The following is a 22,449-nucleotide window of genomic DNA, read 5'->3' as shown; positions in this document are numbered from 1 at the left end:
TTTAATATTTCTATAGAGTAAGAATACTTTCCCCCCCTCTTTAAAGCCTGGTACCTTCTAGTACCCTTTATTATAGTAAAGCTTTATTTTAAGGTTAACAAATTTAAGGTCTCAAGTAAGTTATATCTAGATTCCCTTAAGTTTCTATATAAAGTAGTTGGCTTCTTCTACAACTAGTTCTTTTTAAATTGGTTTACTATATAAGTTTGGGTAATATCTATAATTTGCTTTAAAAGATATTATTCTTGTTATACTATATACTAAGTTATTATAAGCAAACTGGGCTATAGGTAGTTATTCTTCCTAGTTATCTTGTACATAGTTCATGTAGTATTATAGATATTGCTTAATTATTTGGTTAACCCTTTTAGTTTGTCTGTTTGATTGTGGTCTATATATAGTAGTTATATATAGTTTAATTCCTATAATATTAGTTACTGATTTCCAAAACTTAGATATAAATAACTTATCTCAGTCTAATATAATATACTTTAGTATTCTATAATTTATAACAATCATATTAACAAAAATAGTTGCCATTTCTTTTGCTATTATAGTAGTTTATATTAGTTCTAGGTAGATATATTTTATTAGTTGGTCTAAGATTACTGCGAGGTAATTGTACTTCTCCTTTCCTTATCATGCTTCAGGTAGCAGTCCAACAAAATCAACTATAATCCATTCCTATAGTTGTTGTGGGACTTCTGGGTTTTGTAATTTCCTATATGGCGCATGCCTTTTTGGTGTTATGACACTGCCCGCACCAGCCTGAGGGCGGCCGCGCCAGGCAGAATCCTCGGACAATGACAACCAATCAATCAGCCTATAGAAAAGGAATGTTTGAATAGCTGCCTGCAACTTATCCAGGGGCTTAGTAAGCAAAGCCTGAGTACTAAACCTAAAATAGTAATCCTATAAGAAAGTCTGCTATATATATAACTTTATATACTTAACTTCTTGGTTAAAGTCTTATAAACTAAATACTTTTTAAAATATATAGCTAAAATTCTATAATTTATTACTAGTATTTTTTAAAAAAGATAAGCTATTTTAAGAGTGCTACTACTTGCAGGAATCTATAACCTAGTATTATATAACTAAGGTATATAGCCAAGGAAAGGTATATTATATACTATTAAAATATAGGAAGACTATATAGTATACTAAATACTATATAAATAAGGTATATCCAAGAAGGGAAAAGTATTTAAGGATACTTATTACTACTATATCTAGCTTTTTTATCTTTATGATTAATACTACTATTATTCTAGAGTAACTTGTTCTAAGGATCTTTGCAAAGCAACTTGTCTAGTACTTATTTTATAGGCTATAGTATACATATTATAGGCTAGCCCTGCCTTTTTATCTTAACTTCAACCTGACCATGACAAGTCTCTATACTCATTAGACATGATCACACCAGGTAAGACAAGTCAATCCGAATCCTTCGGAAGTCCCGTGTGAGAGCCCGGGGTTAGGAGCGCATGAGAGGTCGTTGCTTCGATAACACAAAGCTACTATCTTTAATTTTGCAACTCAGAGAACCTTTAATAATATTAGCCTTTGAAGCCATAACAAGAAATTAGCACCAAGATATAAAAAAAGAAATAGGAAGAGTTATGCTAGACTTACCTGGGAAAGCACTACTTATTATATCTTTGGGGACAAAGACCTCAAGAGAGGGGGATTGTTAGAGAATTAGATATTAATAGCTAATAGATCCTACTATACCACAGCTCTACGCTTTAATACTAAGGAATAATAATAAACTAATCCAGTCATATCAGGTAATATAATACTAGAATAAATTAGGACTACAGGCATACTATAAGTATAAAGAAACATATTAAGAGTATAATTATATCAGGGTTATAGTATAATACAAGCATAAGAAGGATATAACGGGCTAAGTTATATAAGGACTGTCATTACCTATACCTAGAAGTTTTATTCTCTGTCTATTATGAACCAGATTGACAATACCATATTATTTACCAATCTGAACCCTAAAGCATCTGCCTCTTTCTATATTCGTTTGACCTTTTAACGACTATACTCCCTTCATTTACTTCTAGAATACCCTTAGGTTCCTACCTTTGGAAGGATCGGCGGACCGAATCTAACACTATGCTATAATACTAAGAAATAAAGATATACTAATCTAGTTATATTGGGTAATATAATGCTAGGGCAAATCAAGACTATAGTTATGCTTGTTAAAGAAAAAAAGCATAACAAGGATAAGTACTAACATGCTTGTCAAAGGGAAAGAGCATGATAGGCATAATTTAAGAAGTTATATAAGGACTATTATTACCTGTACCTAGAAGTTTTATTCTTTATCTATTATAAACTAGATTAACAATACAATATTGTTTACTAATCTAAACCCCAAGCATCTGCCTCTTTCTATATTTGTTTAACCCCTTAACGACTATACTCCCTTTATTTAGTCCCAGAATACCCTTAGGTTCCTACCTTTGGAAGGATCGGCGGACCTAATCTAACAAGCCCTAGGCAAAATTATAAAAAAAACTACAAGTAAAATTATAGATAAAGCTAAAGGGACTAGAAAAAAAGAGGCTAATAAAATAGGTATAGACTAAACTAGTCTTTCTTATAATAAATAAATCAAGGTAGGTTATTAATATAGAATTTAGAATTAGGAGGGGGTAGGAGTAACTAGCAGGGCAAGCATGCTAATTTCTAAGCTTAGTTTTGTTTAGTTAATATCCCTATTTAAGAATAACTAGGATAAGGAGTTCTACCTGCCTAGTAATAATAAGAATAGTAAAAGAAATATAAATACTAACCAGGCTATATTAGAGGCCAAGAATAATAAGGGCAAGAATTAGGTTAGAAAAACAAGATAGAAATAGCTAGTACTAAAAGCTACTAGAAAGGATATAGCTCTACTAGCAAAAAAATAATAAAAAAAAGCCACGCGGGAAGGAAAGGATTTAAAAAAAGGAAGGGGGGGGGGTAATAGGTTATAAAGAAGAAATAATTATAATAGCAAAATTTAATTATAATTTTATAGCAAGAGTATAGCAAGAGCTTTTATATTTACTTGTTTATTATATTATAACTTAATAAAATTCCTGGTTTATAGATATTACTAGTATTATTTCTTATAAATAGGTTAGGTAGTTAGATTATATTATAGGTAGCCATGGAGAGATTATATGTATATAATAATATATTAGTTAGAATCCAAGCTATATAATAAGCATACCCCTATATAAACAAGCTAATAAAAAAGACTATAATAAACTACTAGAGCTTAAGTTAATTAATTATAACTTGCCCTATAAATACTCTCTAGTAGTTAGCTAGCTAAATTACTATTTATAAGCTAATATTTTATCTCCTGTCTAGTTTATATAAAGAGAGGATTGCATAAATACTTGTTCTTAGTAAATATATTATAAATAAACTAATAGGATTTAACTTTAAATATATCTATTCTGTTCTATAAGATTCTTGAGTCTATTCCTAGAATTATTATAGCTAGACAGGATAAAGAATAATCTAATTAGGTTGGATAACTAGAATAGATAATAATAAAGGAGAATAACAGGTAGGCAAGGAATTAAAGATATAGAAAAGAGATTAATAGCCTAAACTAGTCTAGTACTCTTATTACAGGAAATCCTACTTAAAGTATAGTAAATAATTTACATAGCCTTTTTTATAAAATCTTTTAGGAAAAAAGAAGGTAATTAAAGGAGAATAGAAGAATATAGCAGGCAGGCTTTTAAATAATACCTGATTTTTAGGCAAACCAGGCAAGACAGGGGAGAACACAGGCAAAACAGTGTGGGATGATAAAAGTATGTTATAAAGGCTCTCTGCGCAACCATATTTTCCGCGTGGTTTCCTGGCAAAGTGGTTGCTACTAACATATTAAAGATAATAGAAGAGATCACGATGCATTGTCTTCGTGGTTGACATGTTTCCTGGCCGAGTCTCTATCGAGCTGAGAAACGTCTGTTAGCAGTGTAACCTTGAAACAGGAGGCGGCTCATACCTTATAGACGAACCAAATATAGCCAAACACAACGACAGAACAGACAATCAGAACTATGGATCCCTTTTTCCAATACGGGGTATCCGTGGCAGAGTAAAATAAAATACCCCAGAAGGTCCACAGCACCATGGAGCCAATGTTCATTGCGAAAAGGGTCACACTGCGCACAGCATCATCCCCGCTCCGCTGCAAGATAACATTTGCCCAGCCAAAAATGAGTGGGTTGACCATATATGCAGCGCCAGAGAGATAAAAACCAAAGAAGGTACCCGTGAAAGACAAGCTTGGTATGAGAAGCATGGTACCAACGACAATTTGTAGAAGGCAGGCCAAGACTGCCATTGGCACTCGCTTCCCAGTCACGTCCATATGCCAGGCTGCGACCATATTAGCCACGATGCCTACAGCTTGAACCCCGAGAGGATAGGTATTGATATTGGTTTGGGTGAAATGGTCACTGTAGTGCTTAAGCCAGAGCAGGAAGTTATTCTGCAGGGGAAACGCCTCAAGTGTTGCACAGACGGGTGACCAGAAGAACAATATCCAACTTCATTAAACAGTCAGCATGGATTAATTCCGAGAATGGCATCACTTACAAGGTTCGGGTTAAAAAGATGCGCTTAAACAGCGACAACGGCATGATGTTATGACCATCCTTTTGGATACGAGGAAGTCTTGTGACAGCAAGCTGCTTCTCATCTGCAGTGAGATATTTTGCCTTGGTACTATCGGGAATGTCGGGAAAGTAGAGGAAACCAAAAATCGCGATTGGCAGGGTAATGATGCCATCTGTGGCCTTCCATCAGCGGCTTATCCTCCCAAACTGAAAACCAGATTTACTCGATAGACCCTACCGATGAGGAAAACCCATTGCCAGCCTCCAAGGTTAGCCATGCCAGCCATTCCTTTATGAATTGCAGCCATCATGATGCCGGCAAACATTGTGCCCACCTGGCCAGATGCTGTGAAGAGTGCGGTGCGCTTCGCAATCTCGTCTGGTTTATACCACGCTCCAATGACGTACATTGTCCCTGGGTAGGTGCTGCCCTCGGTTAACCCTAAGAAAAATCTGATAACACATAGCTGTGTTACAGTCTTCACAGCTGCACTGGCCATCTATAATCATTAGAAATGGCCACCAAAGGTGACCATCGAGCTTACCGTCAAGCCAGCCCAAATCACAACCATTAATGGGAACCAAATGCGAGGCGGAACTCGTTGAATAATGATCCCATGCGGCAGCTGCCCAACAGCCATTCTACACAAAAATAAACTGTCAGTAACCAAACTTGAATCCATTAGGGTTTGCAATTAACCATACCCGGCAATAGTGACAGAAAGAACAGTGTTGTAGTCATGGCCACTCATATTAAGAGCCTCCCGAAGCCCTGCAACCTGGATGGGGAAGTCTTTTATTAGCTAGCCATGTCTCCCTTGCAGTTTTGTCATCCTCCAAACCCCAAAACCCGAACCGTGAAGGAGACAAAGGTCAAAGCTCACGTAGGCATTGGCAAAAGCTGCACGATCTGTAAACCCAAACCCAGAGAAATTGTAAGCTATCCACGTTGTCTGCCAGAATTTGCACGATCACACCCACCAAGAAAATTAAAAAAGTAGCTTAGGCAACAATACGTCTGTAGGCAAAATCAGGAGTTTTCTTTATGTGATGGTATCAAAGATTAAAATCCGGTTAAACTCACAAGAATGTAGAAGTCTACGGACCAATTCGTAACCTTGAGCCTCTCTTCAACGACTTGTAAGCGGGCCAGCTGAATCATACCGAGTTTTTGAACAAGCCTTCGCTCCTCTTCTGTCTCCGCTGTAACGCCTAGGAAAACCCCTTAGAAAAAGAGCCATAAAGTCAGTTCTCTTCCACAAATGAGAAGCCAATGAACGATATGACGCACTCCTGATTCGGGCCCCAAAGGAAATGTTTCGATCCTGCATCATTGATGCAAACGATAGCGGCAAGTGGAATTAGGTAGTGAGAGTAGGGTGTTGCAAGGAACGAGGGGTCAAGTGCTAAAAATTTGAAACCACCAGGAAGCGAGATCAGAAAACCATATTTAATCTTATCAATGATTGATAAGATGTTCCACCTCGGACCCTTCAACAAACCCCCCACCGGGACAAGGGAGAGAGGCACTAGTGCGAAAAATGAAATTTGCCAAGAATCTACACACAAAAAATTTGTCAACCTTCGCTGTCAGGCTTGGGAGGTCGCAAGACCCCTACCAACCCATCTCGGTAATATCCACGCAAGGGAACCCGCAGAATTGGTGGTGGCGGAATGTTTTCGAACTTAGTAGGATAGTTTATTCTCCTACCAGGGAACCACTTTGGCTGCCAGAAATGGTGATTATGCGAACAGGCATTATTGCATCTCCTGGTAGAGAGGACCCAGACCGTCAGGAGAAAAAAGATGGTACTCAGCCTCAACGTGAAGGGAGCTACTATGGGGTCGCCAAGGAAGTTTCAAGCAAAATCTTGCCCAAATTTCTCGTCTCTGGGCTCCGAATCTTGCCTACAGCACCTCAAACCACAAAACAGTCGTCTTCATCTGGGTCAAGTGCTTGCACTGTTCGGAGCTTGTCCGCAATTGCAAACCGCCACGCGTCCCGCTTTTCCACAAACCGATGGAAAGTCACGATGGTCTCATTTCCACCTATCGTATCCTCTTGAACCGACGGCAGTCCTTGCTGGAGAGAGACGTTCTGGCCTGCTTTCGAGATGAAAAATGCCTCAGCCAGTTTCGCAGTTTCCGGGAGCTTTGTATCTTTAAAAATACAGCATGCACGATGTCTGGTACATGATTGGGGAGTTGTGAAAAACAGGCCAACTTCGAGTTTAACAGGTGACCTGACCCAGAAACCATTGTCGGCCGGAAGAATGATCGTCCGAATCATTACCAGATTTGTGAATGATCGTCCACTGCCACGCTCAGCTATCGACTGCTGATGAAATTGTTCATTAATTGACGCCCCAGGGAACAATGAAGACTTCTTTCCCATTTGGGATAGAAATGATGCCTTGGAATGGTATAAATATCTGTATCTAGCCCACCGTTAGGAGGTGAGACCTTCTTGATCTCTCAATTCGCACCTTCCTAGTCGAACCGAATCCCCTGATCGTAGATCCACGCTAAAGCACCTTTGTAGCTTCCTCCAGTCCTTACTGTTCCCGTTGGCGTTGTTTTCTGGATATGTTGATTACGACTTGAAGCTGTGGGGTCATTGCTACAGTAGCATGAAAAAAAGAGATATTAGTGTCATGCGAATCGAGTTGAAAAGAGCTCAACGTGCTTTATATATTTGAGGATTAGATTACTCAAGGTTCTCGCTGCACTGAGGGAATTCGAGACATCTCAAGAAAGTTTACCCCATGGAGGTACGTAGGAAATAAGTAGGTTAATACTTTGCCGTACATGAGAATACTGTCCAAAGGCTCCCAATCTCTCGACGCCTAGCCAGTGAAGCTTCTTCGTAGGCAAGCCGAGCCTCAGGTTGGGGTCGCCTCAATGCGGAGAACAACGATTCGACTAAATTCATTCACAGGGTCCATTCAGATCGGCACGCAGCTCATTGCCTTGCTGGGGAGGCCACTGATTCGCTCCACCTTGGCCCTGCAGAGTGCCTGAGAACTGCCTGAAATCCTTTCTTTCAGCCTCCTCGATGCCGTTTTGTCCATTTTGACAGCGAGCATCGAATTGCGATCAACGGATTACGGGGCCAAGCCCAACAGTGATTCTTGGCAGCTCGTATCCCCATGTTAGTCACACTGTTGGGGCGCTATGCGTGTCCTTTTTTTCGACTCTTCATCCCGACATGACCCAGCTTTGCAGAAAATGTCTTTTTGCACTATCGTGGTTACTTGAGAGTCAGAAACTCGACTCTTCTGCTGATTATCCCCCTTCAGTTCCTTCCTTTGTTGAGGATGCCTCGAATTACTCGATCGAAGATCCCAGATCTTCCGGGCTTCAATCAGCCAATAGATTTCTTTCCGGTAAATTTCGGCTTTTCGTCACTGATCCCTTTTTGCTTCGAATTGGAAATTAAGTCGTTAACAAGAGGCCAGGACAACGATACTCTCCTTCCAAATGCCCTGGACTTTGGGGACCTTAAGATGGCAACGCGAGGTAGGCCGTGGAGGTTGTTTGGCATTCCACTACTGTGCAGTCGCTCAACCAGGGATGTAGCTATATCTTCGCACTGCGAGAGCTAAACATGCTCCGCTTCATGGAATCAATTACAGATAAACCAGACTGGGATGAAAAGGTGCTTGACCGCTCCCCTCAGCCAGATTGAGCGCGCGGTTCATGCTCCCTCTAGGTTTTCAGAGAGGATATTGCTAGCAAGTGGCGAGATGAAATGGCCAACAGCGGCAAGGATGTGAGTCCCCAGATGATTAATTGGATCATCAAGGAGTTGCAATGGAAAGCAGGGGAATACCAGGAGCTTGGATATATCGAATGCTTTGATCCGGGTGTCATCAAGTCCGATATAGCGATTCCATCAGACCTTCAGCAAGCGCTAAAGGACGCAGTTCGGCCTCTTGAAGATATTCCCCCAGAGGACAAGGATTACCACCCAAATTCCAATATGCAAGTGGTTGATCTCGTGCATCCATCCCTCTTTCCCGTCATTTACGGTCGCACCAGGATTATTGCAGATACCGTCTTGGGCCTTAATGATTGTTTCGAGAGTATCGGCAGGGGTGATTTTTCAAAGCTCCCTTGTATCTCTGGCGCTGATCCCCCTGCGGACCTAGTCCTTGCACATGAAACCTATTTGGAGGAGGACTTAGAAGGCTACAGTCGGCGGTTTCAGTGGCTTCCGTGCGATGTGAAGCTCACCTCTGATGGGGAGTGCCATATTGCGTCTTATATCAACAACTTACACCCCGAGCAGCATCGGGGGCTGTATCATATCATTGACAAGATCCTAACGCGGACCATCCCTTTATGGAATCGATCCCTGCGCGAGAAACTGGATAATCACTCCTGGCGCCTTCCCTATGTTGAAGTTAAGTACGGCGAGACTTTGGAACCGGAGCCGGATGAGGCAGTCATTCCCAAGAATGAGTACTGGGAGGCCCCTCAGCGCTGGAGAGCAAGCTTCCCGATTGTGCAACCTGAGCCAGGGAATTTTAGCCCCTCCGAAGAGCCTTCCGGTGGCTGGCCGGATCTCCAGAAGCAGTTTGCCAAGACTGGGTTGCAAGTGATTGTTAAGCTGGCTAATATTGAGCTCACTCCTGAGAGACCCGAGTATGGTGGTGGAAGCTGGCACGTTGAGGGACAGTTGGTAAGTTGGATTTGTTAGCGGATTTTTCGACTGGAGCCTCGACACTGACTCAGGAAGAATGAACGAATCTATGCGACGGCCATCTACTACTATAACTCAGACAATATCACTGAGAATACTCTATCATTCTGCCATTGCGCTGATCATGAATATGTCGAAACCAAGGTCAGCTACGAACAGGGTAAGCATACTTTCCTACCTGCCATTTTTGGTTTCGGCCTCGAGCTTGTTGACTACGACTATAACAGCTTTATCGCTCAGGAGCTTGGGGGCGTTTCCTACCAGGAAGGCCGACTCCTCACCTTCCCGAATACTCTCCAGCATTGTGTCTCTCCCTTCTCCCTGGTTGATCGGTCCAAGCCCGGCCATCGCAAAATCCTCGCGCTTTTCCTGATCGACCCTAATCGGCGAGTGATCTCATCCGCCAACGTGCCACCACAGAAAGAAGATTGGTTCGTGGCGTGGCAAAATTCTGTTAAACAAGTGCTGACCCCGCGACTGCCGCGGGAGCTCCAGGATATTATCCATAATGACATTGATTTCAAGCCAATTACCATGGACGAAGCCAAACAATATCAAGAGGAGCTCATGGAAGAGAGAAGTACCGTGAATACTGCTCAAAAGCACAGTTTCAAGTGGGGTGGATTCTCTCTGTGTGAGCACTGATGCCGGGAGGTAGTTGGGAAGCTTTTGATATTTATTTATATATTCCAGAATATTATGACTGGCAGCGATTTATTTGATCAAAAAGAGTCTGCCTGGGTCTGAGCAGACCATGGGGACAGACAAGAAGCCCCAGGGACCTTGCTTGTTTGTGTTATAGTGGGTGTGCAATGCATTGGAACGCCAAAGGATTTAGCATCAATTGGAACTCTGGTAGATGAGACAATATAAGCGCTTGCCCATAATCCAGGATACTTGGATTTGTCCATATTTAGACTACTATACTCATGCCAAATCTCTTACCTTCCTCCAAGGACCCACCAATGGCTCTCTAGTTAATACAGCCGCAGGGAAACCCAGCCCTCCTATACGTGCTCGTGGACCTTTCTTACTTGAACAAAAGCAGCGGCTTGCGAAATTAAAGCAGGGAGGATATACTTGGGATAGGATTGTTACTGGCAATGCCCGCATCAACGCTCGACGGACGAACCATGTTATGAAGTCACAACTCATGATATAATCTGCGGGCAAGAGGAAGACAGGTAAATGACCATGTCGCTTATACCATACTCTCCAAAGGAAATCTAGATTATAACTCAAATGCCTCAATTTTTCTACCATCAGATCTAATATCCAGCATTCTAATTGCCAACTTACCCAATCGCTAAGCCTAGGTCCAGAGTGCAGGAGTGTCTGCCGTGTCATCATATCAGCCTTGCGCCTTCTCTAGGTGGACTAACTGTCCATTATTGAACTTTAGCCAATACAAATCCACTTTCGCGAGTCAGCGCTTATCGAGGATTGTCAGGTTACTGGCTTTAATTATCTCACATCTTTGCAGTTTACTGCGGTATTTCGCTCACCTGGATTATTCTTCATGTCGGCGCTTATAGTAAGCACACTTTGGTTCCACATCTGCATCACGTATGCTGTTTTCAACCACTTAATTAGCGCTATCCTAATATAGGAACAGCATGAGGCAAGCACTTAAGCGCCCCGGTAGCTTATGATTTTGTTATTGGAAACCTATAAACCATAGCTCCGCGCTATAGTCCATTCTCACCATTACTATCACCATTACCATCACCATCATCCAAAACCAATAACCAGTTACCAGCATGTCACGATCCTTCTCAACCACCATGCGGGCAATGCTCGATATTGTTTTTCCAGGAAATTTGATATCTATGGTAATGAACGGCACTTTTACAAAACAGGATCTTATTGGCCCTGAGCCTGTTTAGCTTTATAATGTTTCTATAGGATCATAAAAATTAACATCAGCATGATGGACCACGGTCCAGAAGCATCTGCACCACACTTTCATGACCTTTTTCCAACGCTGCTTGGAGTGCATTGCCATTGTATCCACCACCTTGAGCATTGATATCAGCACTTGTCCAGCAGTATCTGCACCACATTTTCATGACCTCTTGCTGACGCTACCTGAATTGCATTGCCATAATATCCACTACCTTGAGCATTGACATCAGCACCCTTATCCAGCAGCATCTGCACCACATTTTCATGACCTTCTTCTAATGCTGCTTGAAGTGTATTATGGTACTCTCCACCTTGGGCATTAATATCAGCACCTTTGTCCAGCAGTATCTATACCATATTTCATGACCTCCTTGAAGTGCGTTGCCATAACGTCCACCTTGAGAATTGATATTAGCGCCCTTGCTCAACAGCAGCAGGACCATTAAGATATCCCCACTTAACGCCGCCACGATTAGCGCGATATTATCTTGCTTATCTCTGACATTGACGTCAGCACCATTTTTATCAACACCCTGACAGTTGCCACATAATCAAGCTGCACGGCCCAAAAAAAATGCCAAGCCTCCATGTTGCTTCATAATATTAACGTTTTGGATCAGGGGATGTTTCACAATCGCACCATGTCCCGCAGCAGCAGCAGCAGCATAGAGGAGTGGGGTCTCCTGCCATTCATTCTAGATGTCTGGTTCCACGCTAAACTCAAAGAGGAACTAAATTGTCTCTTCTTAACCAGCCTTTGTGGCATAATTCAATACCATGTCACCTGTGTAACCCATCTGCTATTTCGGGTCCACTCCCCTGCTAATAAGGAACTTTATAGCATCAAGCTGGCTGTTATATACAGCGGCCAGGAATGGAGGGCATAGCTAGCCTTCTTTATCCCATTCCAGGTCTGCATTAGTCTCGATTAACCTTATGTCTGTGACGCGACCAAGACTTGCTGCAGCAACTAATGCTATACTTTGACTGCTACTCTAGACAATCTCATCTGTTATAGATATATTAGCCTTAGCTAAATCCCGTAGCGAGCCCTAAACCCTAATAGTTACTATTGTGGTAGTAATCAGGGTATTAGTATAGGCTCTTTATAGACTCTAGAGATCCTGGCAGCCAGAATAACTATAATCCTGATGGCCTAAGATATTGATTACTATATTAACTCTAACTAGAATTTGGTTGACCTTGTTAAGACAACTTTGCCTAGCAGCCTGGTCGTGGTAAACTTGTTCAGACACTAGGTGGAACCCTATTAACATGGCCAAGCGCGTTTTAATAGGATTAGTTAGTAAGAGATATAGGAAGTTAAAGATCTGCTTTATAGATACCAAAATCCAGGGGATAATGGCTATATCTAGATACTCTAGTATTGGTTAGGTTATTTATAATAAATGGTTTCATCCTTTGCATGGCGCAGAGGCTGAAGCTTTAACATACTAGAGACCAATCTTAACCTCAAGAACCATTTTATTTTATACCTGTTCTCAAGCCATTCCCAGGAAGATAGCAATAGGCGATCAAGGATGTCAAAGATGAGCTCAGAAGGCAGTTGGGAATTCATGATAGATACAGTCCGCAAGCAAGCTGTAGGATTCTGATTTTTACGATCCAGGGGCCGTGGGAGGACTATTTGTGGTATTTAAGGTTTTTAAAAATTAAATCACCACTTAGATTGCTTTCCCTGATACTTGTCAGAGTTTCTACTGTGTTCCTTCGGTGCCTATCAAAGGATGCTGCTTCGAAACGAAACAAGAACCTTTTTTTTTGAAGTTTTTCAACCCATTCGTGTTAAAGGTCTTGGCAGTCCCGTATTAATCTTGGCTGCGGCTAAGATCAGGCATTTTTGCTGCCTCACCTCCACAGTAATAGTTAATTGGCTGATATTTCTTGGCCTGAGTGCAAAGGGTTAAGAAGCTGAGGCCTCAAAGCAGCAAAACACGACTATCAGCCTCAATTTTTCATTACTCGAGCAAGCTAATCCTATATCTTCATTCTCTATCTTACCAGCCAAAAAAAAAAAAAATCAACTCCTGGAAGACAAGATATTTTATATAAACTCAATCAAATTAGCAATGCTGGTACACGCAGAATCCCAGCGAGAGGAGGATAACACTCCCCAAACCATCACCCTAGACGCAGGAACGAAAGCCGAAATGGAAGAAGAAGCTCATATCCTCCTCAAGGCTGGCCTTCACCTAGTCGAGGATGTTGAAAGGCAGGTTGCCGAGATTGCAGATTTCTTCGATCAACCAGTTCCCACCATTATCAAGGAGATCGTCGCTACTGCCCGAGAGCCAGTCCTACAGGAACGGGAACAATGGTCGGAGGATACAGATACTGATATTGACAAGATCTTGGAGGTCTTTGCCAACCTGATAGAGAATGCAAACATCATCACAAAATTCAACTTTAGTTGCTGCAGCAGATGCGCGGGCACCAAGATTAGAAGCCTTGCCACCCCCGGGCAGGTTGGATACTGCTTCTTCCACGAGCAGGACACAGACCAAGCAGTCAAGGGTCAAGGGCTGTATATACGGTATAGCGCTCTCTGCCCAGACAGGAGAAGGCCAGAGGAAAAGGATGAAGTCGCAGTTGGGAAAGCTGTTGCCTCAAGACTGAGGGATAAGGGACTCGAGGTAGACTGGAATGAAGATCCAGGTCAGCCTATCAAACTTCCTTACTTTAATTGGGTCGTGTTGTGGGATCTAGAGGCGCCAAGTAGCAAGGAAGAGAAAGGCAAGGAAGAGGAAGACGACGACGACAATAACAAAGAACGCTCATTTAAGTAGGAATATATAGCTGATATCAAGAAGTTCTTATAAACACGAGCCAGATCGCGCTGAAGGGACCGTCTCGGAGCCTCTAATGACTTGAGATATTTCCTGTATGCTTCTTCAGGGATAAGGCAAGTATCTTGTATAATATGCTATATATTGGTGTTTATAATACTGCCTTCATGGTTAGACTATCATTGGAAAGGCGGCCATTGGAGCGAGGTTGCGGGAATAGAGACCTTTTGAAGCCACTAAAGGGCTATCTCATCTATAGTCCATCTGCCATTAGGACCTGTTCTTCCTTGCACCTTGGGGATCAACTCCAGCTAACATAATCAGTAAGCAAGTGACGCACCTCCGCCCGATTCAACCATGGTTAAAAATTCACAGCTATCTAGAACCATCAAAACATGCATTTCTATATAAAAACTAAATACTACTACGATTTGGACACTGTAATCATCTATATCCAATAGTATAACAGCCACTGCAGCATGGTAGCGTCTGTACGTGGCGCTGCAATATGTCTGGTATATTAGTATAGGTTCAGCCTGTATAGCCTCTTCAACTTAATTCCTGTTTTATACGAGCACATGGCCTTTTTTAATTGAGAGACCCTCTGCAGAGGCAATCTATGCTTTAAGTCATTTTCCCTTTTTAAAGCTTTTTCTTATATGCAGCGTGTAGATCCTGGTTCTCCTTTGCAAGAATAGCAGCCCTATTAAGGGCTATTTCAAACCCTTTTAGAAGCTGATTTCATGCTGTTTTTGCTAGACTAGGACCACTCTGCATACAATATCGCAATAGTTTCTTGATCGTAGATGCTTGCTTATCCAATTACGTGATATTATATGGTGTTTTTGGTGCGGAGGTGGTTGATCAACTTGGGGGTATTATAGGGGTTGTTAAACATATATTTAGCTGCGATACAGTAGTGGTAGTGGTGGTGGTAGTAGTGGTAGTGTATTCATACCCTAACCCCTCGCTAAAGCAATATGCAGGATATCCCTATCTAATCCTTATCTATGACTATATACAGGAAACCATTACTTATAGACAAATTTGGAGCCTTATCACGGCCTATAGTAGCCTAAATACCTGGTATTCTATTTAGTAGCCCTATAGCACGCGGCTTTAAAATCTCTATAATACTTTTATAAAGTCTAGTATTGTATCTAAGATGCTACTACTTTGCATATTATCCTTCTTACCTTTTTATCTTATGGTCCTCCTCCTAGCATATCCAAAATCTTATTAAATATAGTCCCTATTTTCTTCTACAGCTCTTATTATATAACCTTTAATTTTGGGCAGTTAATCAGGATATAAACTACTATTTCTAGTACTCTATATTTATACTAGTCATCTTTTCTAAAGCAATATAGTTTAGCATAAGTTGCCAGCCATAAATAGCTAGTTTGGAGTTGTATAAGCAAGTAGGCTTAATTCCATGGTAGCAAGCTATATATTCTCCAAGTATAGATTAAAGGTAGACCTTTATCTATCTAGTAAAGATAGCTACTTTTCTTGGAGGCCTTCTATTCCTATTCCTATTCTTTCTAAATCTTATTGTGGATAAATCCCTTTTCTTATAAAAGAAGGTATTAAAAGGGGTATTCCTTCTCTAGGCCAACTACTTTTTTAGCTAGTTAATTAGCTATCTTGTTTCTAGGGTTCCTATAATATCCTAGAACCTACTAGAGGTAGAGTAGGATCCCCCATGCTTGTAACTCTTGGGCTAATTACTATATAGCTTGGATAATCCTCGAGCCTGATGTTATGAACCCCTCAGGATCATAAGCAGCAAGGCGGAACCACAAGGCAGAACCTTGAGGGTGTGCAGAACCTTGGGGAGCACATAAAGAGCAAGGACACGCACCAGACATGCACACCCGCAACCAAGAAATCCCAGAGGGGCCCACTTGGGGACAGGCATGGTGGAGGTGTGCGCAAATAGCATGGGGACACACAGCCAATACGCACCCAATAGCCACAACTTTATAGGACTTGGAAAGGACTATATGCAATCCCTAGGCACGCGCATGGGCAATACACACGCGCTAATAATATATATACAACCACCATAGTTCTTAGGAAAATCATGCCCTAGCATATATATACCAGGTATATATATCTAGCCAAGACTAAAAGATATAATAAATTGTTATATAGTATAATTACAACTTGCTAAAAAAATACTAAAATCTAAAGTGACCTAGTAGAGGGACCACGTGACTATATACTATTAGTATACTATTTGATAGTAGGTAAATAGTATACAGGACTACGCAACCTGATTAGATATACTATCTAGTATATTATTTAAAGGTAGAAAAATAGTAGAAACTTAGGAATACTTAAGGACACTTATTACTACTATATCTAGCTTTCCTATCTTTGTGATTAATACTACTATTACTCTAGAGTAACCTGTTCTAAGAATCTTTATAAAGTAACTTGTCTAGTACTTACTCTACAGGCTATAGTATATATACTATAGGCTAGCCCTATTCTTTTACCTTAACTTCTATCTAACTATAACAAGTCTCTATACTTGTTAGATATGATTGCACCAGGTAAGACAAGTCAATCCAAATCCTTTGGAAGTCCCGCGTGAGAGCCCGGGGTTAGAAGCGCACGAGAGGTTGTTGCTTTGATAACACCTGACTTGTTCTATATATTTAAGATAGCTTGTAGCACTAACATGCTATCACTAAGGATAGTTGCTAGTTCTTATTTACCTACTAGGGTATCTTGCTTTTCTATTACTATCTTAAGAACAAGACTAATAGCATAGTATATTACTATAAGCTTTACTAAATATATAAACCAATACTCTATTAAGCTAATACAGACTTTCTAGTATTAGCTTATATTTTAACTCTAATCTAGGGCTACTACTACAGCCCCTAGATAGTTATATTAACCTAATATATTAGAAAAGACTATAATACTAGCTACTTTCTATCTAGCAGATACTTTCTCTTTAACTTTATCCTGGTCTAGCTTGATATCAATTTTTACAAATACTAGTGTCTGCTATAGTAATTAAGGTATTAGGTTAATTGTTTCTAGGGCCTATAACCAAGCAGGGTCTATTATCTACAAGATTTCTACTAGCAGGAACTAGTAATTAGCTCCTTTATATATGCTATATATTACTGCCTGGACCACCACTATATAGCATGGGTGATCTTTTGGAAAAGTATAGAGACAGGTAGCTATTATCTATGCCTATTATTTAAGTTATAGATAGGTTGGTAGTATATAAGATTCTACTTCTAGAGCTATAGTTAATATAGTCTTAAAAGTAGAAAGAATACAAATTAGGGTAGTTTATTATACTATTCCTAGTATTCTTAGGTATATTCTATCTCTTAGTAGGTTGTGCTAGATAGTAGATGCATAATCTACTATTAGTACCACGCAAGCTTGGTAGAGTTATCTTATCTATTCTAGATAGAGGTGCCTTAGTCCCCAAGTACTATATTAACCTAGGTTGCTTGTTTAACTACTTGTTAAAGATGCTCCTTCCATCTTATCTCCTTATCAAAGATCATACCTAGGAGCTTTGCTATATTAGTTAGCTTAATTATATTCTTATTCATGGTAATCTGTCCTATTCCATGTTGTGTTTTAGACCTTGTTAGGTATATTAGTTTGGTTTTCTCTACTATAAACAAGGTGTTAGATTAGGGTCCGCCAATCAATCCATAGGAGAACACCTAAGGATATTCTTGACAGAGTAAAGAGAATATAAGTTGTTAGAGTTAAATAAAATATAGAAAGAGGTAGATAACTAGAGTGATTAGTAAACAATAGGTGTATTATTAATCTAGTTAATAATAGATAGAGAATAAAACTTCCTAGTATAGGTAATAATAGTCTTTATATATCTATTCCTATAGTATCCTTGAGTATTATATAATACTTATATTAGAGTGCCTGCTCTATTATATCCAATTATATTAGATTACCTAATACTACTATAGTTCAGATTAGCCTTAGCATTATATTACATAATATAACCAGGTTAGTATATTATTATTCCTTAGCATCTTGACATGATGCTACAGCATGTCAGGTTTATTAACTATTAATCCTTGTTTTTCTAACAATCCCCCTCTTTCAAGGTCTTTGTCCTAAAGACATAATAAATAGCATCCCCCAGGTAAGTCTAGTCCAAGCTTGCCTTCCTTCTTGTCTTAATATCCTGGCACTAACTTTATTATAGCTTTAAATTCCAGTATCTAAAAGCAAAATCTCAAACATTAAATTAAAGAGAGTGGCTTCATAATAGTCACTCTCTATGTTTAGTATTCTTAATTTGATAAATTGTGCAAAAAATCCAAGAATTCAAGTTATTATAACAAGTATATATAGTCAGGTTAAAAGTGCATTATTCCTAAGCTATCCTTTTTTAATATAGAGTAGAAACATCTCATGGCTATATAACAGGAACTCTATTTAAAGGATTCAGAGATTCAAGAACAGATTAAACTATTGCTAGCCTATTTATATTATATTTAAAAACAAGAATAGCTTCTTAATTATTATACAGGTAATTTTATTTCTTATAAAATCAAAGAGATCAAAGAGTTAGAAAAGTTAGAAGAAGAAAAGCACAAATAAAAGGAAATTAAAGAAACTTAATAGGTACTGGTTACTTCAAATAAAATCTTGCAGGCCTTTATTGCACAAGCTACTAATACTTTCTTATTACTTTTTTTAAAGGATTTCTTCTTTAACCAGTTTATTACTAGAATTCCAGAATCTTTTTAGGGTAATTAAGATGCCTAACAGGTTCCTAAGAGTTATCTTCTAGTAGGTAACCTTTCTACTTAACAAGGTACTAAATCTAACCTTTTTCTATTTATTAATCCAGGATTCTCTTGACTTTATATTCCTGTTAGATTAGGTCCGCCGATCCTTCCAAAGGTAGGAACCTAAGGGTATTCTGGAAGTAAATGAAGGGAGTATAATCATTAAGGGAGTCAAACAAGTATAGAAAGAGGCAGATGCTCGGGGTTTAGATTAGTAAACAATATAGTATTATCAATCTAGTTAATAATAGGTAGTAAACAAAACTTCTAGATACAGGTAATAACAGTCCTTATATAACCCCCTTAAATAATACCCATTATACTCTTTCTCCTTGACAAGCATGCTAGTGCTTATCCTTATCATGCTCTTTCTCTTTAACAAGCATGACTATAATCTTGATTAGCCCTAGCATTATATTATCCAATATAACCAGGTTAGTATATTATTATTCTTTAGTATTACAGTACAGAGCTATAGCATAGTAGAATCTATTAGCTATTAATACCTAATTCTCTAACAATCCCCCTCTTTCAAGGTCTTTGTCCTTAAAGATATAATAAGTAGCACTTTCCTAGGTAAGTTTAGTTGCAACTTATCTAGTTTTCTATCTTAATATCTTGGCACTAACCTTGCAATGCCTTTAAGCTCTAGCATGTAAAAGCAGGATCTTAAATAAAAGGTCAAAGAGAGCAGGTTTATAATAGTCTTATCTTATATCCAATACTCTTAGCTAAATAAATCTTGCATAAAATCTAAAAATTTGATTTGTTGTAAGGAGTATATTTAGTTATATTAAAAATATGTTAAGTTAGAGCTATCTTTTACTAATAGCAAGTAGAAATATTTGGTTATAGTATAGCAGGAGATTTAAAGGAGGGAAATAAAGGTTTAGGATAAAATCCAAGCATTACAGGACTCCCTTGCTAAACTTCTGGCTTGGTTATATTATCTTTGGAAACAAGAAGACCTCCTTTGCAAGCAGGCTAGCAACTTTATTACTTATAATATAAAAGAAATTAAAGAGTTAGAAAAGTTAGAAGAAAAAAAGCATAAACAAAAGGAAATTAAAAAAGCATAATAAGTATTGGTTACTTCAAACAAAACCCTGCAGGCCTTTGTTGCCCAGGCTGCTAATACTTTCTTGTTGCCTTCTTTAGAGGATTTTTCTTTTAACTAGTTTATTACTAGAATTCTAGAATCTTCTCAGGGCAATTAAGGTGCCTGATTAATTCCTAGGAGTTATTTTTAGGTAGGTAATCTTTCTATTTGACAAGATACTAGATCTAACCTTTCTCTATCTATTAATCTAGGATTCTTTCAACTTTATACTCCTTATTAATTTTAGTTACTTTATTATTAGTGTTTTCTAGATTCTTTATTAGTTTAAACAATAAGATATAGAATACTAGGTAGACTTATATTCTTATTAGTAGTATTAAATAGTAGTTATTATTTATAAGTTTCTTTTTAATTTTAAATAGTCTATATTTCATGGTATTAAGTTTGTTACTTGGTTATTTGCTCTTAATATTAAAATTCTTTTTTCCTATTATTTATTATAGCAGGTAAACTCTCTCTTCCTTTAAAGTTATAGCATGTTCTTATACTTTTTGTTATAATAGAATTTTATTTTTTCTTCTATCTATTTAATATTGTTAATTATAGATTAGTATAATATCTTTATATAAGTAATATATATTAATACTATATTTAATTGTCTTTTAGCTAGTAGTATTTTCTAATATATTCTAGGATTTCTCCCAAGGTTTATATAATAAGGTATAATACCTGTTATTGCATTTTTTATATTATTAATTATAAATTAAGCTATAGGCAATAATTCTACCTAATTATCTTAGTTCTAGTTTATATAGTATTATAGATATTGTTTGATTGACTAAATTATTCTTTCTATTTATCTATCTATTTGTTAATAGTTAGTAGTAGATATATTTTGTCTTGTTCTATATAGTTTTATAAATATTTTCCAAAACTTTAATATAAATAGCTTATCTTGGTTAGAAATTATTTACCTTGGTAATCTAGTCTAAATAAATATTTCTTATAGTATTAGGTATGCTAACTTTTCTATAATTATATCCTTTTATATTAATCTAATAATTATATATTTTATATATTTATATATAATTATAATTATATTTATATATATAATCTCTATAATAGGATCCTTTAATAATAATAATCCTTGGATAAAATTAACTATAATACTTTTTTATAGTTTTATTAGAATTTCTAGTATTTATATTTTGCTATATAGTTAATATTATAATTATTTATTTTAGTTATACTTATTATACTATATAATATAGTCCCATACTCTTTTATATATTTATAAAAAATAATATACTTGTTAAATCTTTTCTATTATCTTCTTAATTTCTTGGTATCCTTTAGATAGCAGGTTATAGTATTTTTAAATTACTTCTCTAACTATTCTATTAGGTACTATAATTACTCTATTCTATAATATTACTCTATTACTTTCTTTAATATTACTTGTATTAAATCTCTAGATTTAGATTATTCTATTTTCTTTTTACTCTTTCTTTAATTATATAAGAAACTTATAATTATTTATTATAACTACTGCTACTAGTTACATGTTTTAGTTAAATTATAATCTATCTTTGTTAATTTTTAGCATGTTTATTTTTGGGTTTTTAATATTAGCTATATAGTTAGGGTTTTTACTTAGCATATTTACTGCAATATTTCTTAAGAAAGCTAATCTAAGCTAAAAAAAATTATAATACTTATAATTAAGAGATACTTGTAATTATTAAAAAATTTAAGTATTAGAAATATTACTTGCAAGAAGCCAAGTATAAAATAATTATTTAAATAGATTACAAGAATTTAACATTCTTTATAATAATAAAGGAATTTAAAGAATAACAAGTATAATAGGCTTAAGAACTCTTATAATACTAATTTAAAATTAAGCATATTAATAATAAGAGTAAAATAAAACAGGTTATAGTTTTCTATTATTATTTTTTTGCTTAAGAACTATTTCTATTCCTTCTTTTAATATATCTATTTTTATATAATTCTACTATTCCAGGTCATGTAATTATAGGATTAGTACTTTCTTAACTATTTTTTTAACTAAATCTATTAATTCTTACTCTTTTTATCCCTAGATAAATAGTATATTATTCTTGAGTAGTTCTATTATAGGTTATAAGTTTTATATATATTAGTAAAGATATTCTTATATATATCCTAATATTCCTAGAAATTCTTAGACCTCTTTCTTGTTAGTTAGTATAGGCTAATTTAATATTATATTAACTTTTTCTAGTAGTATTTACTATTTTTCTAGTATAAATTTTATTCCTAGATATTTAATCTTAGTAGTATTAAACTTGTATTTCTTAATATTAAGTATAAGTCTAGCTTCTATTATTATTATTATAACTTTTTATATATATTTCTTGTGCTCTTCTAGGTTTTATAAATAGATAATTATATTATCAAAATAAATAGTAATAGTTTTGTTCAAGTATTATTATAATATATAGGTTATGAACCTAGCAAATTCTATAGGTAA

At 37.3% G+C, this 22,449-nt stretch overlaps 4 protein-coding genes across 4 annotated transcripts; 3 read left to right on the top strand and 1 right to left on the bottom strand.

Annotated features, from left to right (window-relative positions):
• Nucleotides 1-3,791: 3,791 nt before the first annotated feature.
• Nucleotides 3,792-6,177, bottom strand: BJX67DRAFT_365857 (major facilitator superfamily domain-containing protein). Its single transcript, XM_071030312.1, has 11 exons — nt 5,941-6,177; nt 5,814-5,873; nt 5,734-5,747; nt 5,631-5,667; nt 5,534-5,559; nt 5,355-5,428; nt 5,195-5,291; nt 4,888-5,149; nt 4,630-4,822; nt 4,034-4,580; nt 3,792-3,982 (listed from the first exon to the last, which is right to left on the bottom strand). The coding sequence occupies exons 1-11, from the start codon at nt 5,981-5,983 to the stop codon at nt 3,929-3,931; spliced, it is 1,407 nt and encodes a 468-aa protein (XP_070881697.1). The 5' UTR covers nt 5,984-6,177; the 3' UTR covers nt 3,792-3,928.
• A 7-nt stretch (nt 6,178-6,184) lies between these two features.
• On the top strand, nt 6,185-7,013 carry BJX67DRAFT_365856 (uncharacterized protein). Its single transcript, XM_071030311.1, has one exon. It carries the CDS (start codon nt 6,191-6,193, stop codon nt 6,713-6,715), a length of 525 nt encoding a protein of 174 aa, XP_070881696.1. The 5' UTR covers nt 6,185-6,190; the 3' UTR covers nt 6,716-7,013.
• Nucleotides 7,014-8,256: 1,243 nt separating this feature from the next.
• Nucleotides 8,257-9,999, top strand: BJX67DRAFT_385413 (DUF4246 domain-containing protein; the record flags this gene model as incomplete). Its single annotated transcript, XM_071033854.1, has 3 exons — nt 8,257-8,307; nt 8,362-9,333; nt 9,391-9,999. The coding sequence occupies 3 exons, from the start codon at nt 8,257-8,259 to the stop codon at nt 9,997-9,999; spliced, it is 1,632 nt and encodes a 543-aa protein (XP_070881695.1).
• A 3,350-nt stretch (nt 10,000-13,349) lies between these two features.
• BJX67DRAFT_385412 (uncharacterized protein) lies at nt 13,350-14,066 on the top strand (the record flags this gene model as incomplete). Its single annotated transcript, XM_071033853.1, has 1 exon — nt 13,350-14,066. One exon carries the CDS (start codon nt 13,350-13,352, stop codon nt 14,064-14,066), a length of 717 nt encoding a protein of 238 aa, XP_070881694.1.
• Between the last annotated feature and the right edge of the window lie 8,383 nt (nt 14,067-22,449).

The sequence above is a fragment of the Aspergillus lucknowensis genome (genome assembly GCF_044049455.1).
Source record: "Aspergillus lucknowensis strain CBS 449.75 chromosome Unknown BJX67scaffold_63, whole genome shotgun sequence".
Lineage (NCBI taxonomy): Eukaryota > Fungi > Ascomycota > Eurotiomycetes > Eurotiales > Aspergillaceae > Aspergillus > Aspergillus lucknowensis.
The sequence above is the reverse complement of the archived record's forward strand: the minus strand, read 5'-3'. Positions and strand labels throughout refer to the sequence as shown.

Bases quoted from the DNA above. Each gene is read 5' to 3' on its own strand.
- BJX67DRAFT_365856 (XM_071030311.1), top strand. From the start codon at position 6,191: ATGAAATTTGCCAAGAATCTACACACAAAAAATTTGTCAACCTTCGCT.
- BJX67DRAFT_365857 (XM_071030312.1), bottom strand. From the start codon at position 5,983: ATGATGCAGGATCGAAACATTTCCTTTGGGGCCCGAATCAGGA. The intron at 5,874-5,940 runs GTGCGTCATATC...TCTTTTTCTAAG, and splicing joins CTTTGGGGCCCGAATCAGGA to GGGTTTTCCTAGGCGTTACA. The intron at 5,150-5,194 runs GTAAGCTCGATG...TAATGATTATAG, and splicing joins TGATTTGGGCTGGCTTGACG to ATGGCCAGTGCAGCTGTGAA.